This window comes from Harpegnathos saltator, unplaced genomic scaffold (assembly GCF_003227715.2).
Source record: "Harpegnathos saltator strain DR-91 unplaced genomic scaffold, Hsal_v8.6 scaffold720, whole genome shotgun sequence".
Taxonomy (NCBI): domain Eukaryota; kingdom Metazoa; phylum Arthropoda; class Insecta; order Hymenoptera; family Formicidae; genus Harpegnathos; species Harpegnathos saltator.
In genome coordinates, this window is record NW_020230561.1 from 238,311 (window position 1) to 253,120 (window position 14,810).

Consider the following 14,810-nt stretch of genomic DNA (forward strand, 5'->3'; position numbering starts at 1 on the left):
AGCCTACAAAAGAAAAACGAAAATTTTGGAAAAGTGGCGATTTATTTCTCAACATAGTCTCCTTTTAACTCGATACACTTGACCCAGCGATGCTCCAACTTCTTTAACCCGTCTGAAAAATACGTTTTCTCGAGGTCTGCAAAGTAGGCCTCCGTGGCGGCGATGACCTCCTCACTCGACTCAAATTTCTGCCCTTTTGCCCTGTGACTTTTTCAAGTTTGGAAACAAAAAGAAGTCGCACGGGGCCAAATCTGGAGAATACGGTGGATGGGGCAGCAGTTCGTAGCCCAATTCGACTAATTTGACCGTGGCGAGGGCGGAGGTGTGAGCCGGTGCGTTGTCATGGTGGAAGAGCACTTTTTTCTTCGCCAAATGGGGCCGTTTTTCTGCAATTCGGCGTCGAATCGGCCCAATAATTCGGCATAGTACAGCCCTGTGACCGTTTTGCCCTTCTCCAGGTAGTCGATGTAGATCACACCTTGTGAATCCCAAAAAACGGTGGCCATCACCTTTCCGGCCGATAGGTCTTCGCCTTCTTCGGAGCACGTTCGCCGGGTGAAGTCCACTGTTTCGACTGTTCCTTGGTCTCTGGTGTGTACCAGTGGATCCATGTTTCGTCGACGGTCACGAAACGACGCAGAAACTCCTTCGGATTGCGCTTAAACAGCGTCAAACACTGCTCTGAAGTGGTCTCACGGTTGCGCTTGTTGTCCGGAGTGAGCAAACACGGCACCCATCGCGCCGACAGCTTCCTCATGCCCAAAATTTCATGCAGGATATGACCCACGCGGTCTTTTGAGATGCCTACTGTCTCAGCTATCTCGCGTACCTTCAATCGGCGGTCTGCCAATACGAGATCGTGGATTTTTGTCATGTTATCCTCCGTGGTAGCTGTTTTCGGGGCACCTGGGCGTGGCTCATCAAAAACCGACGTGCGACCACGTTGAAACTCGTTAAACCAATTTTTGACGGTCGCCATCGAAGGAGAAGAGTCACCGTACACAGCATCCAAGCGCTCTTTGATTTCGCTGCGCGATTTCCCTTCCAAAAACAAGAATCGAATCACCGACCGATATTGCTCTTTTTCCATTTTTCTAAAATCCGCGGATACGCCCGCTTCCACACGCGGTCAAAACAAAACTACGAGTCTGATTCGGCTGAAATTTCGACAGTAGCCGTCTACGAGAATGTACTACACGATAGTAAATTTCTCTTGCGATAGTGGCGCCATCGGGCGGTGAGGCTAAGTACTTATCGGATCGCCCTCGTATTTTTGTTGAGAATTGTCTGAGATATGAGCTTTGGAATTTACCGCCAGCATTAATATTATCCAGGATGTACCGCGTGGAGGTTGCATGGTCGGACTTTACACCCCTCTGTGTGTGTGTGTGTATCAGCAGAGATAAGGACCCCGCGGTTCGTCACTCCCACAGTATTTAATGACTCCAAACCCTCTCTGCTGTGTGTGTGTGTGTGTGTGTGTGTGTGCACGCGCGCACGTGTGCGTGTGTATGTAGATGGGTTTTTACTGAATTAAGTGTTCAAATTGTCTTCCGTCTGCTGCTTGACAATGACCTAATCGTAGATGAAATTCATTTAAAACGTTTCGTCTCATTTCTGGTGAGATCAGATTTACTTGGTGCAGTATGCGTTCCCTACGTTCTTCCAAGTTAGCAGGTTTCGTTGCGCACACATTGTTTTTAACATACCCCCATAAAAAGTAGTCCAATGGGGAAAGATCTGGTGATCTAGAGGGCCACTCTATTTTTCCACGTCTTCCTATCCATCGGTTTAGGAAAATATCAGTTAAAAATTGACGCACTACTACTGTACAGTGTGGCAGTGCACCATCTTGCTGAAACCAAATATTTTGTATATTTCCGTCAAACAAATTGTCAATAGCAGGAACTATTTAATTTTGCAATAAATCTAGATAAATGTTCGCATTTAAATTTCCTTTGATAAAGAAGGGTCCGATAACCAAAAACCCGTCGACATATTTTTTTGGAGATACTACATGTGGAGATCACGTCTGTGCTATCTTCCTTATCGAAGAATAAGGAGAGAATGAGATCCTACAAATGATTTGTAAGTCTAATGACAATTTATAAATAATTTATTATAATGTGTACGCAACGAAACCTGCTTGGCAGACCGTAGGGGACGCATACTACACCAAGTAAATCTTATCTCACCATAAATGAGACAAAACGTTTTAAATAAATTTCACCTACGATTAGGTCATTGTCGAACAGTAGACGAAAAACAATTTAAACACTTAATTCAATAAAAACCCGTCTACATACGTACGTACGCACGCACGCACGCACGCACGCACACACACACGCACACGCACACCCACACACGCACACACGCACACGCACACGCACACGCGCACACGCACGCACACGCACACGCACACGCACACGCACACGCACACACACGCATACGCACACGCACACGCACACACACGCACGCACACGCACACACACACACACACACACACAGCCAAGTGTAAAGTCCGACCATGCAACCTCCACGCGGTACATCCTGGATAATACTAATGCTGACGGCACCGTAAATTCTAAATCTCAGAACTCAGACAATTCTCAACAAAAATAGGTCATCAAGTAGAGTTTTGGAAACGTCTCGCTGTCATCTTTAACACTATGTAATAAAAATGAGGTGTTTTATTTAAAAAAATCATGTTGGACTTGACTTCGCTTTGATCTCTCCACTCAAGGTCAAACGCATATGATCATTCAATAGAACTTTTAAAACTCTACAACTTTGGTTGGAAACATTTTTCTCAGAAATGTTTCGTTTTTGAGATATTTGACCGTTTCCAGACTTTTCTAACACCCTGCATATATATATACAGAGTGTCCAATTTTAAAGTTTATAGTGTTCTTTTTAAAGTTTATAGGTTGTAGTATATTTCACAAACCGATGATTTTATTATAAAAAATGTTTTAAACAAAAGTTGTAGGGTTCAGAGGGGGACATCTGACGGTGACCTTGGCTAGACCTTGGATTGTCGTTTGAAGGTCATGTAAAGGTAAAAAATTTTAAATCCCAAATGGAACCTCCCATTTTTTATTGCATATTCTTATAACCGTTGTCGAGACGTTTTCAAATTACTTACTTTTGCCTAAGTCATTCTCAAAATATGAAGCTTCAAAGTTGACATACCGCCGGCATTCGCATTACCCGATGTACACCGCGAGGAGGTTGCTCGGTCGAATTTGTACATCATAGTTTACTTTCCTTCGGGAATCACCTCGATACCACTTTCCCTTATCGATGGATAGGTCAAGATTGTCCAGTTTGGTGGCCAACAAGATTACCCAACCTTATTCCTCCGGATTTTTATCTGTGGGGATTTTTGAAAGATGCAATATTCCGTCAATCGCCAACAACGCGGCAGAATATAATGGATCGCATCAGAAATGCGTGCCGAGCGATTCCAGCAAACGTTCTTCTGAAACTCGTCGAAAATTTCGAAAAGCGTGTTCGAATGTGCCGAGCTGTCGATGGCGGCGTTTTCGAACATCTATGATGAATGAGCTACACACACACACACACACACACACACACACACACACACACACACACACACACACACACACACACACACACACACACGCGCGCGCACACACACACAAAATCAACCCTTTTTAGGGCCATTATGATGTACAAATCCGAGCAACCTCCCCGCGGTGTACATCGGGTAATGCGAATGTCGGCGATATGTCAACTTTAAAGTTTCATTTCTTGGAAATGGCTTAGGTAGAAAACAAAAAATAGGTAGTGTTTTGAAAACGTCTCGACAAGAATATGCAATAAAAAATGTAGGGTTCCATTTAGAATTTTAAAGTTGACCTTTACGTGACCCTCAAACGAGAATCCAAGATCAAGCCAAGGTCACTGTCAGATGTCCTCCTCTGAACCCTACAACTTTTGTTCGAAACATTTTTTAATAAAATCATCGGTTTGCGAAATATAGCACTGTAAATTTTAAATTCGGCATCCTGTATATACACATACATACATACATACATATATTAAAAGTTTTAAAAATATAAAGCGTGATAAAATAAAGTTTCTTCTTGTATTTGCAGTGTTGCATGTTAAAATACATCATTTTCATTAGAGTTCAGAACCAACAAACAGTGAAAGTCAGATATAAATTATAATATAAGGGATCATGTGCTTCAGAATATAAATTTAATGTTACTTATGAAGCAATACGGTAATAATCATTATTCAAGAAATTATCTGTTATGCCTATTTAATAAGACTCGTTCGATGTCTGTTCGGCACTGTTTTTCCATAATTATCGAATTTTTTTATTTCGAAATTTATACACATGTAGAAATGCTGCCGTATAATAAATAAACACAATACTAGTCATTGTCATTAAACTTTCGTAGTGTAGAAAACATGATAACCTTTTCTTTTCTTTTCCTTCTCTTCTATATAATTTATATAATTATCTTCCTCTTCTATATAATTCTATGTTTTCTTGCCCTTCACTTATTCTCTTTCTCTCAAACCACTGCTTATCGTTAATGTAATTTTCCACATGCCTAACTCGTAGTCACTTTAAGTAATACAGGTGACGAGGTGTGATTGTTGAAGTACAGACCTGCGCCTTGAAAGTTATTAGATCTTGATGCAAGTGTTGGAGAATTCTGATTAATTCCGTTCGCGCCATTATCTATATCGGTGCCGTCGCGTTCCTTATCTTGTTTGCCTTGTTTGCCTTGTAATGTATACTTGAATGATTCGTATCTGTCATATAAGATAATTTAAAAGTATTACATGATGTAACTAAAGACAAAGCAATGGATGGTATAGCAATAAAATAACAAAATTAATAATAATAATAAAACTAAAAATACAAATATAAAAATAATTAACTTACATCATCCAACAAATGGCAGTGGCTGGTGCTTGGAATAAAACACGAGCACATAAACCACGAAAGTATCCTTTTATACCGCCGTGCATATAAACCTGCCTAAATGCATCTATCATTCCTTGAGCTTTAGCGCCATCTTGTTGTGTATTTAGCACTGTCTTACAAACATCCAGAGGAGTTGTTACAGCAGCTGCAATCGCACCCGCCGCTGCGCCTTGTAAAGTCACAAATATTTTTAAGTTTTACTTATATTTTATCACAAATAATATTTGAATAATATTAACTAATATTTTTTAAAATACTTCTAACACTTAAAAAATATTTATGTACATGGTGTTCTTCATAAAGTTTAGAAAAATTTAACGGTAAATTCTTCAACCAATTTGAAGTCGATTTATTTGCAATATAAATGTCAATAAAAATCGTTATATTTTTACGATTTTCTTATTTATAATTTAAAAGATAATATTTATTAGAAATATTTCGAAGCATTCTAACAGCATATATAATATCATTATTGCAAATGGATCGCATTCTAAATGCTTTGAAGAATATAAATTATTAGGAGCGAGTAGATTTCTAGTTTAGAAAATCTATAAACTCAACTTTTTATATATCTTTTTTATTTTATATTATTTTATACGTCTAGAATATGTCGTTAGAATGTTTTCCAAAATTCGTAAAAATAAGAAACTTATGGATATTATGTATAGTCAAATTTACAGAATAAAAAATGCGTCCAAAAGATGAATAAGTACAATTCTCCGTTTAGTGTTGTTGTACAAGACATTATTTGACTTATTTATGAAAATCTAATGTCAAGTGATTTATGATAGCGATATATAGGCAAATAATATACAAAATAACAAAAGATCTAATTCCTATATCTAGTCGTTTACGCTAAAACTATTTCTCTGTTTTCCATGGCAAAGTTACAAAAATAGTGGGATGGCAGCTAGTACTTTTACTGAAAGATATTTGTCATTGTTAAGTATGTTCATAGTGCTTAGTTGTGCGCTAGTGGACTTAGCGCAACTAGGTAGAAAACAAGTAGAAATTTTTGCAAAAAAGAAAAAAACAAAAAACGACAGAAAAGTTAACGTTGCGAATATCTAAGTGTCACTCTTCTCTGTCTATCAAAAGCAGCTAAAATACTAAAAGAAAAAAAACAAAATAAGTAATATTGGAAGATGCTTATACAGAATATTTAAAAAAAAACTTCAGGACTCTAAGGCTAAATAATATTCTCTTTTAATTAAAGTAAACGATTCGCTTCTGGTGCTTACAACGTTTACACATTTTCTACATGTCTTCCTTCTATTTTTATACACGATTCACATCTTCGTACCATAAAAATGCGAATTCTTTCAAAAATTCCCTGCTTTGTTTTAACAGACAGACATTTTGTATTTTCTGGTATAATTCGTGTAACATTTGACAGACATTTTGTATTTCATTATTTATTAAAATACTGAGTTAATGGTTATTTTACTTGTTATTATAACAAATTAGTTGTACAATGTAATAAAAAATATTTAATGCAAACAATCTTGGCGCGACTGTACCAAAAACTAACGATAAATTTGTGATGCGCGCAAGCTATTAATATATTTTATTTCATATATTCATCGTGTAAATATATGAAACATATATCACATCGTTTATCGGTGAAACATTCCTCTAATATTAAAATGTCTAAAACGCATACAATAGTAAAATGTAAACCATTTCTTTACAAATATAGTCTAATGTAAAATACTCTTAAAATAGATACGTCATGATAACATTCAAATGTCTTGAATATTAATAATATATTTGTTAAAATTAACTTGAATATATCGACATATATTACATTTGTAGCGCGGTACAGAATAGTTTTATTTTAACTTGAAATTCCACATGAATGTAAAATATATAAAATTCTCCCTCTCCCCCCCCCTCTCTCTCTCTCTCTCTCGCTTGCTCACTCGCACTTGCTGCTTCTTCAGCGCGCTTATAACGCCTCTAGTGTCAGAAAAGCGAGGTGCACAAATCCTCTCTCCTGTGCGTCTAGCGTTTCTGTCTTACTTTCTTACTGAATCGAAATTTCCCGTGACTCGGACTTTATCTTTTTTAAAATAAATATCTTCACTTAGAGACAACGTACAAAAAAATACAAGAATATTTTTCTTCCTGTTTTTTAAGACTAAATCGATTGACACTAAAAGAACCTCGGTCTATTCAGCCATTGCTGAAATATGAATATCTCATTTCGTTTCAACTCGCAGTTTCGCATGAAGGCACGGTGTGTCTCTTGATGTTGTAGTGAAAAAAGATTCCCTTACGATTGATTAAAATTGAACGCTTCTCCTAGATTGCTGTCTTTAAATTGTCTAATTGTTGATAGTTCTTGTCGGAATTGATCGTTTGGTTAATTGGAAGTAGCTCAAAATAAATTATTCTTTCACAAACCCATCAAACAGAAAGCATCACCTTCTCAGGATGCAAATTGGCTTTTGCCATGGATTCTGTATGTTGCTTATTTCCAAGTACTTATTTCTAAGTGCATTGTCTAAATGAATATTGCTATATAGGATCCATTTTTTATCACCAATCACCAATCGATACAAAAATGATTCTTTAGTCGGCCAAGCAAGAAAGTAGCTACAGAAACTTGATTCAATTTGTTCACTTCAATTAGAAAATGCACATCCACACATCAAGCTTCAAATTTAATTCTTTTTAAATGTCGAAATGCTGTTGATCTGTTAATATTGAATCTCTCAGCAACCTCTTCTGTTGAAATTCGTGAATTATTTTACACGAAATTGCACACAATATCATCTATGCCAGAAGATCAACTAGATTGTAGCTAGTTGTAAAGATGAAAATCACCACCTCCATTAAGTTAGCCTCCCCCCCACATCGAAAATAAAATATCTATTAAGTGCAAAATTAAGTGCTAATTAGGTGCTAATTAGGTGCTACAATCCCGAATTTGGTGCTCGCGCGGTTTGGCAGAAAAAAAATAAAATAATGGGCGGGGCTAGCTTAACATTAACTTAGCCCCCCCCAAATAAGAAAAACGTACAACCAACACGTAAAATCGAAAACAAATTATGTTAAAATTAGGTGCTAATTAAGTGCTTCAAGAGACAATTTACGGATATTAAAAATATATCGCCGTTCAAAAGTTATAACAAAATAAATATGTCATCTCAACGATGACTGTCCAAGAGAGAACTTATATTATAAAATTAGGTGCTCTCGTGGCTATGGTATCAAATTAAACGTCTCTTCACGCACTGTCGAGATACCCAAGCGCCGAATTAAGTGCTTGCCCCGTTTTGCAAAAATTCGCACTTAAACGTCGGCGGGCCATGCAGGTGACAAGAGAAGACCTGTCTTAAAAAATCAGATGCTCTCACAATATGGGTCTCAAAACACTCGTTTTTTTATGCATTGCTTAGATATTCGAACGCCGAATAGGTGCTCGTCCCGTTTTGCAAAAATTCGCACTTAAACGTCAGCAGGCTATACAGGTCACAAGAGAGAACCTGTCTTAAAAAATTAGGTGCTCTCACGATATGGGTCTCAAAACATTCGTTTCTTTATGCATTGTTTAGATATCCAAACGCCGAATTAGGTGCTCGTCCCGTTTTGCAAAAATTCGCACTTAAACGTCAGCAGGCCATACAGGTCACAAGAGAGAACCTGTTTTAAAAAATTAGGTATTCTCACGATATTAGTCTCAAAACACTCGTCTTTTGATGCCTTATCGAGATATCTAAATGTTGAATTTGGTGCTCACGTAGTTTGGCAGAAAAAAAATAAAATAATGCGGGGGCTAGCTTAACGTTAACGCAGCCACCCCCAAATGAAACAAACCTTTAACCAATACGTAAAACCGAAAACCAATTATGTCAAAATTAGGTGCTAATTAAGTGCGCCAAGAAACAATTATGAGATATTAAAAATATAACGCCAATCAAAAGTTATAACATAAAAAATATATCATCTCAGGGATGACTATCGAAGAGAGAACTTATATTATAAAATTATTATTTATTATATTGTCTGTTATGTAATGCCTATTTTTAAAACCATTGCTTTTCCATATATGCATGGGCCATTTTGACACACTATTTATTCCAGTTACTTATCATTTTTGAAAAATTGTTTCTATTAAGTTTTTATTTCCTCCGTGGAATTGGATAATTTTTGTTAAATGTTTTCTTAATCATAATCGACTGGATTGGGTAATTATTAAAATGATTCAACTTATATATATATATATTTCATTATAAATCATATGTACTAAAGAAATATTACATATGTCTTTGGTACATATGATTTGTAATGAAATATATATATATAAGTTGAATCATTTTAATAATTACCCAATCCAGTCGATTATGATTAGGAAAACATTTTTTAACAAAAATTGTCCAATTCCACGGAGGAAATAACTTAATAGAAACATTTTTTCAAAAATGATAAGCAACTGGAATAAATAATGTGTCAAAATGGCCCACGCATATATGGAAAAGCAATGGTTTTAAAAATAAATAGACATTACATAACAGACAATATAATAAATAATAATAATTTTATAATATAAGTTCTCTCTTGGATAGTCATCCCTGAGATGATATATTTTTTATGTTATAACTTTGATTGGCGTTATATTTTTAATATCTCATAATTGTTTCTTGGCGCACTTAATTAGCACCTAATTTTGACATAATTGGTTTTCGGTTTTACGTGTTGGTTAAAGGTTTGTTTCATTTGGGGGTGGCTGCGTTAACGTTAAGCTAGCTCCCCCATTATTTTATTTTTTTTGTGCCAAACACGAACACCAAATTCAACATTTAGATATCTCGACAAGGTATCAAAAGACGAGTGTTTTGAGACTAATATCGTGAGAACACCTAATTTTTTAAGACAGGTTCTTTCTTGTGACCTGCATGGCCTGCTGACGTTTAAGTGCGAATTTTTGCAAAACGGGACGAGCACCTAATTCGGTGTTAGGATATGTAAACAATGCATAAAAATACGAGTGTTTTGAGACCTATATCGTGAGAGCACCTAATTTTTTAAGACAGGTTCTCTCTTGTAACCTGTATCGCCAGCCGACGTTTAAGTGCGAATTTTTGTAAAACGGGACGAGCACCTAATTCGGCGTTTGGATATCTAAACAATGCATAAAGAAACGAGTATTTTGAGACCCATATCGTGAGAGCACCTAATTTTTTAAGACAGGTTCTCTCTTGTGACCTGTATGGCCTGCTGACGTTTAAGTGCGAATTTTTGCAAAACGGGACGAGCACCTAATTCGGCGTTCGAATATCTAAGCAATGCATAAAAAACGAGTGTTTTGAGACCCATATCGTGAGAGCATCTAATTTTTTAAGACAGGTCTTCTCTTGTCACCTGCATGGCCCGCCGACGTTTAAGTGCGAATTTTTGCAAAACGAGACGAGCATTTAATTCGGCGCTTGGGTATCTCGACAGTGCGTAAAGGGACGTGTAATTTGATACCATAGCCACGAGAGCACCTAATTTTATAATATAAGTTCTCTCTTGGACAGTCATCGTTGAGATGACATATTTATTTTGTTATAACTTTTGAACGGCGATATATTTTTAATATCCGTAAATTGTTTCTTGAAGCACTTAATTAGCACCTAATTTTAACATAATTTGTTTTCGATTTTACGTGTTGGTTGTACGTTTTTCTTATTTGGGGGGGGGGGCTAAGTTAACGTTAAGCTAGCCCCGCCCATTATTTTATTTTTTTTCTGTCAAACCGCGCGAGCACCAAATTCGGGATTGTAGCACCTAATTAGCACCTAATTAGCACTTAATTTTGCACTTAATAGATATTTTATTTTCGATGTGGAGGGGGCTAACTTAATAGAGGTAAAATCACCTAAACTTCATAAACCAGTTCAAATTACTAGTACATAGTCATGATAGACATTTTGAATGTTTTTTTATGACGATTCCAACTGTTACAGCCTTCCAAATGTCATAAAGCATAACATGCGGTAAATACATTTATAATACAATTTTCTTCGTTCATCTTCAAAGTTTTGTTTTTCTTTCCACTATGTAAATTCAATAAACACACAAGTCTTTCACTCAAATAGCAACTGAATATATCATTTTTCTAACAATGTATAATATGTATACATAATAACACAGGCACACCAAAAAAAAAGTTGCTTTTTCGCTAGACTACACCCCTATACCTATATATTTTCGGGGTCGCTGAATCCGAATCCGTTGTCCGTTTTACCTCATCACGTCAGGTGATTCGAATCAAACGTAAAAGAAAGCCTCTTCATAGATTTTTTGTGAGTAAAAGAGTTAGATACAATAGGAAAAAATGAATAGAGAATTGTGATATATTTAAAGTTGGAAAGAAATTCTAACCTTTTAAGATTGATTCGACTTCAAAATTCAAATTTAATATCCCCAAAAACGTAAGTAGTCTATTGTCTACAGATTTCTGTCGCCAGTGTTCACTGTTCAGCTTTAAAAACGCTATTTTAGCGATTCTGAGGTATTTTTTGAGGTTAGAGGCGAAACCTGACGTGTGGGATAAAACGGACAACGGATTCGGATTCAGCAACCCCGAAAACATATAGGTATGGTGGTGTAGTCTAGCGAACAAGCAATTTTTTTTTGTGTGCCTGTGTAATCAATAATGCTTACCATACAACTATCCTAATAACATTTATTGGAATCGGGCACAAACTTTTGCATTTATCCAATATTTGATCAATTAAAGACTTTTTATACCAAATCACCAAATAACTTATTAAAAAAATGAATATGAACAAACCAATTTGGCCTATCCTATATAGCTTTTATAACTTATTTTACTGGATTACTGAATTACTGAAAAAAAAAACCGCAATTTTTTTAATACAGTAGTATTTCTAAACATTCAATATTTTTAACTTTTTGCACTGAAATTAAGTTAATCTTCTAATAAAATTAATAAAATTTTGAATTTTTATTTGTATTCCAAATTCTGCACTTAATCACAATTTTGTTCGTAACTTTCATGTCTTGCCTGACCATATAATGTAGAATTGATCTAAATTGATTCATTTTTTTCTTTTTATATAAAAGCATGCCTTATATTTTTTTAAGTATTAATAAGTACAGTTCTTAAAACTCTATATCAAGTTTAAAAAAACAAAAAAAATCATAGAAAACTTGTTTTAAGCTTTCTAAAATAAAACTTTTTTTCTCTATAAAAGTGGATTGTACTTTATTAATTTTTAATTTTAACTTTAAATCCTGAACGAGTATTTTTAAACTTCTAAACTCTTAGAATATAAAAACCGTATCTATGAAAAAATTATAATATCATATATGCTATTAAAATGTTATAGAATATGTTTAATGAATTACGTTTCCTATATGCTTAAAATTATTACGTATATATTTAGATTAAAATTATTTAGAAATTATAATTTTGTCAAAGTGCAATTCCTACTTCCATTTATTAATTATATAAAAATTGTGTATTTTTTGAACTACTTTCAGAAATTAAATAAATTTACATATTTATATTAAAAACAAATAACAAATTATTTAAATAAATGTTATCTTAAAATTAAGATTGTTTTATACTCATTGCAAAGTATATACATATGTCTGTATATAACATTATATAAAAATATATTATTACATATTTGCTTTTTTAACATATTAGATGCATATTAGAACATTTACATTATAAACAGTAGAATGGCTTACCAGATTGGATATGTGCTTTTGGATTATAGATACGATCTGGATTAGTAATGGACTGTGCGAATTCATAAGAAATAAAATGAATAGTTTGGAAAGGCACATTCATGGCCAGCTGAGTAGTGTAGCTTCTGTAAAATGCAGATATCCCTTCTTTTTGGTATACCTTCTGTATACAATTTAATACCCCTCTATAAGGGGAGTTATACATCTGCAACCGCTGCTTGACTACTGTAACAAAATAACATTAATCTATTAAATAGATTTATATTATATTTTTTCTATAATTTCTTAATATGTTAACTCAAATTTACTTCCTAATTTATATTCCTTTCATGTTTATAGAAAATTAATTACACCATGTGATTCTGCAGTCTAAAAATTGTAAAAAATATATATAAATTTCACTTGCCAGCCAAAAATATCGACGACTTTTACACATCCTCCTTTAATTATTAGTTTTCGTTACGAAAGAATAATATGTAAAATAAAATAAAGTGTAATACTGAAATAAAAAGAAATAAACTTATGTTCTATAAATATTTAATTTAATTTAATAAACAAATAAGACATTAATATTAAAATTAGAAATAAAACATAAAATACATGTTTTATTACAATAGTACTCTGATATCACTCAATTATGGTAGATAAAATCATCAACAATTTTCTACAACCAATTTTTAAAGTACAATAAAACATAAAAAGAATATGTAAAATACATGTTAGTATAAGGGTCAAAAAATAAAAACAAAAATTCTCATTGTAATCAATTCTCTGAAATATTTTCTAATTTCTCATTAGAATAAAATGTCTAATTAGTAAAATTAGTTCAAGAAACCACAAAATATTCGTTTAAGTCGGATCCGATAACCGTTGTGTAACGTTGTGTATGTGTAACTGTTTGAAGAATAGTAAATTAGGGTTAATTAAGCATTTTTTTAATCAAAAATATTCTAAACATATAATTAAAAATAGGTAAAAACGAATTAAATTATTTTGCCCAAAATAAACGTACGAATTTAAAATGATTTAATTCCAACTAAAATAATGGAGCAATTACAAGTCATAATTTTTATAGAAATAAAAAAACTAATTTACTTAAAAGATCTTAAGATTGAAGTAATGAATTTTTATTTTATTTCTTAAACTATTCAAAGTGTTTCAGAAAAAAGTGGCCAAACTTTAAGAGCATATTCAATGTAGGATGAAGGATGAAAAAATTCACATAAATACAGATCCTGGAATGCTTCTTTTTTAAGTTATAAACATTTTTCATTAAGCACATCTCGAGCATATTTCAGTTATATTACTCAAAAGCTTCTGAATAATAATTACATCAATAGATATATTAGCAAAGGAGTACTCATCGCTCGATTTGCACGATCACTTGATTTTAATTTACTTTTATAGAAACGGATTTCCCTTTATGGGGACATCTTAAGACTCTCATTTATGAAATTTCTGTTGTTTGTGCAGAAATACTCGAAATCGTATTATCACTTCGTGTGATAAACTATAAAATAGTCCGGGAATTTTTAAACATCTTCGACAATCCATGTAGATGCGAGACATGCATTGATGCGTAAAAAAATAATTTTCAAGAATTTCTTTAATAAAATATTTTTATTAAATTCTGTCGTAAATAAAGTTTTTATAACTTAGAAAAGAAGCGTTCCTGAGTTCCCGTTTACATTAATCTTTTCTTATCTTTATAGTTAGTAGAATATGCTCTTAAAGTTTGGCTACTTATTTCTTAAACCCTCATCTCACGCACATACACACGCACACGCACACATATAGGATAGGACATTTTAATGTCCCATCCCAAATATCTCTTTTCTTGTACCTTTTACAAAAAAATTATTCGTGCAAAAGTTGTTTGACCTTAAGAGAGATACAAGAGAGCAATATCAATTCGTTCTCAAATGGAGCCACTTTGGAGAAATTCACTAATGATCACTTTTCTTAAATAGAAATCGATATTTTTCTCTGAATAAAAGTTGTAACTTTCATCAAAATAAATCTAATCATATATCTTTGTTTAAGGTTTTCTTTATTTTTCGATGAGTTACACGATTTTTTTTTATTTTGGAAATTAGTGTTTCACAAAGATGTAGAAAGATGCTTATAAATT

General features: G+C 33.8%; 1 protein-coding gene across 3 annotated transcripts in view; it reads right to left on the reverse strand.

Moving 5' to 3' along the window:
• Positions 1-14,810, reverse strand: part of LOC105184020 (mitoferrin-2) — an 82,779-nt gene that overhangs the window by 61,333 nt on the left and 6,636 nt on the right. For 2 of the 3 annotated variants that reach the window (XM_011142546.3, XM_011142547.3), the window contains exons 3-5: positions 12,680-12,904; positions 4,928-5,138; positions 4,649-4,794 (exon numbers count right to left, since the gene is read on the reverse strand). In XM_011142546.3, coding sequence (XP_011140848.1) covers positions 4,649-4,794; positions 4,928-5,138; positions 12,680-12,904 — 582 coding nt within the window. Of the gene's footprint in view, positions 1-4,070; positions 4,795-4,927; positions 5,139-12,679; positions 12,905-14,810 lie in introns of those variants that run through there. The other variant, XM_011142545.3, reaches the window with a different exon arrangement.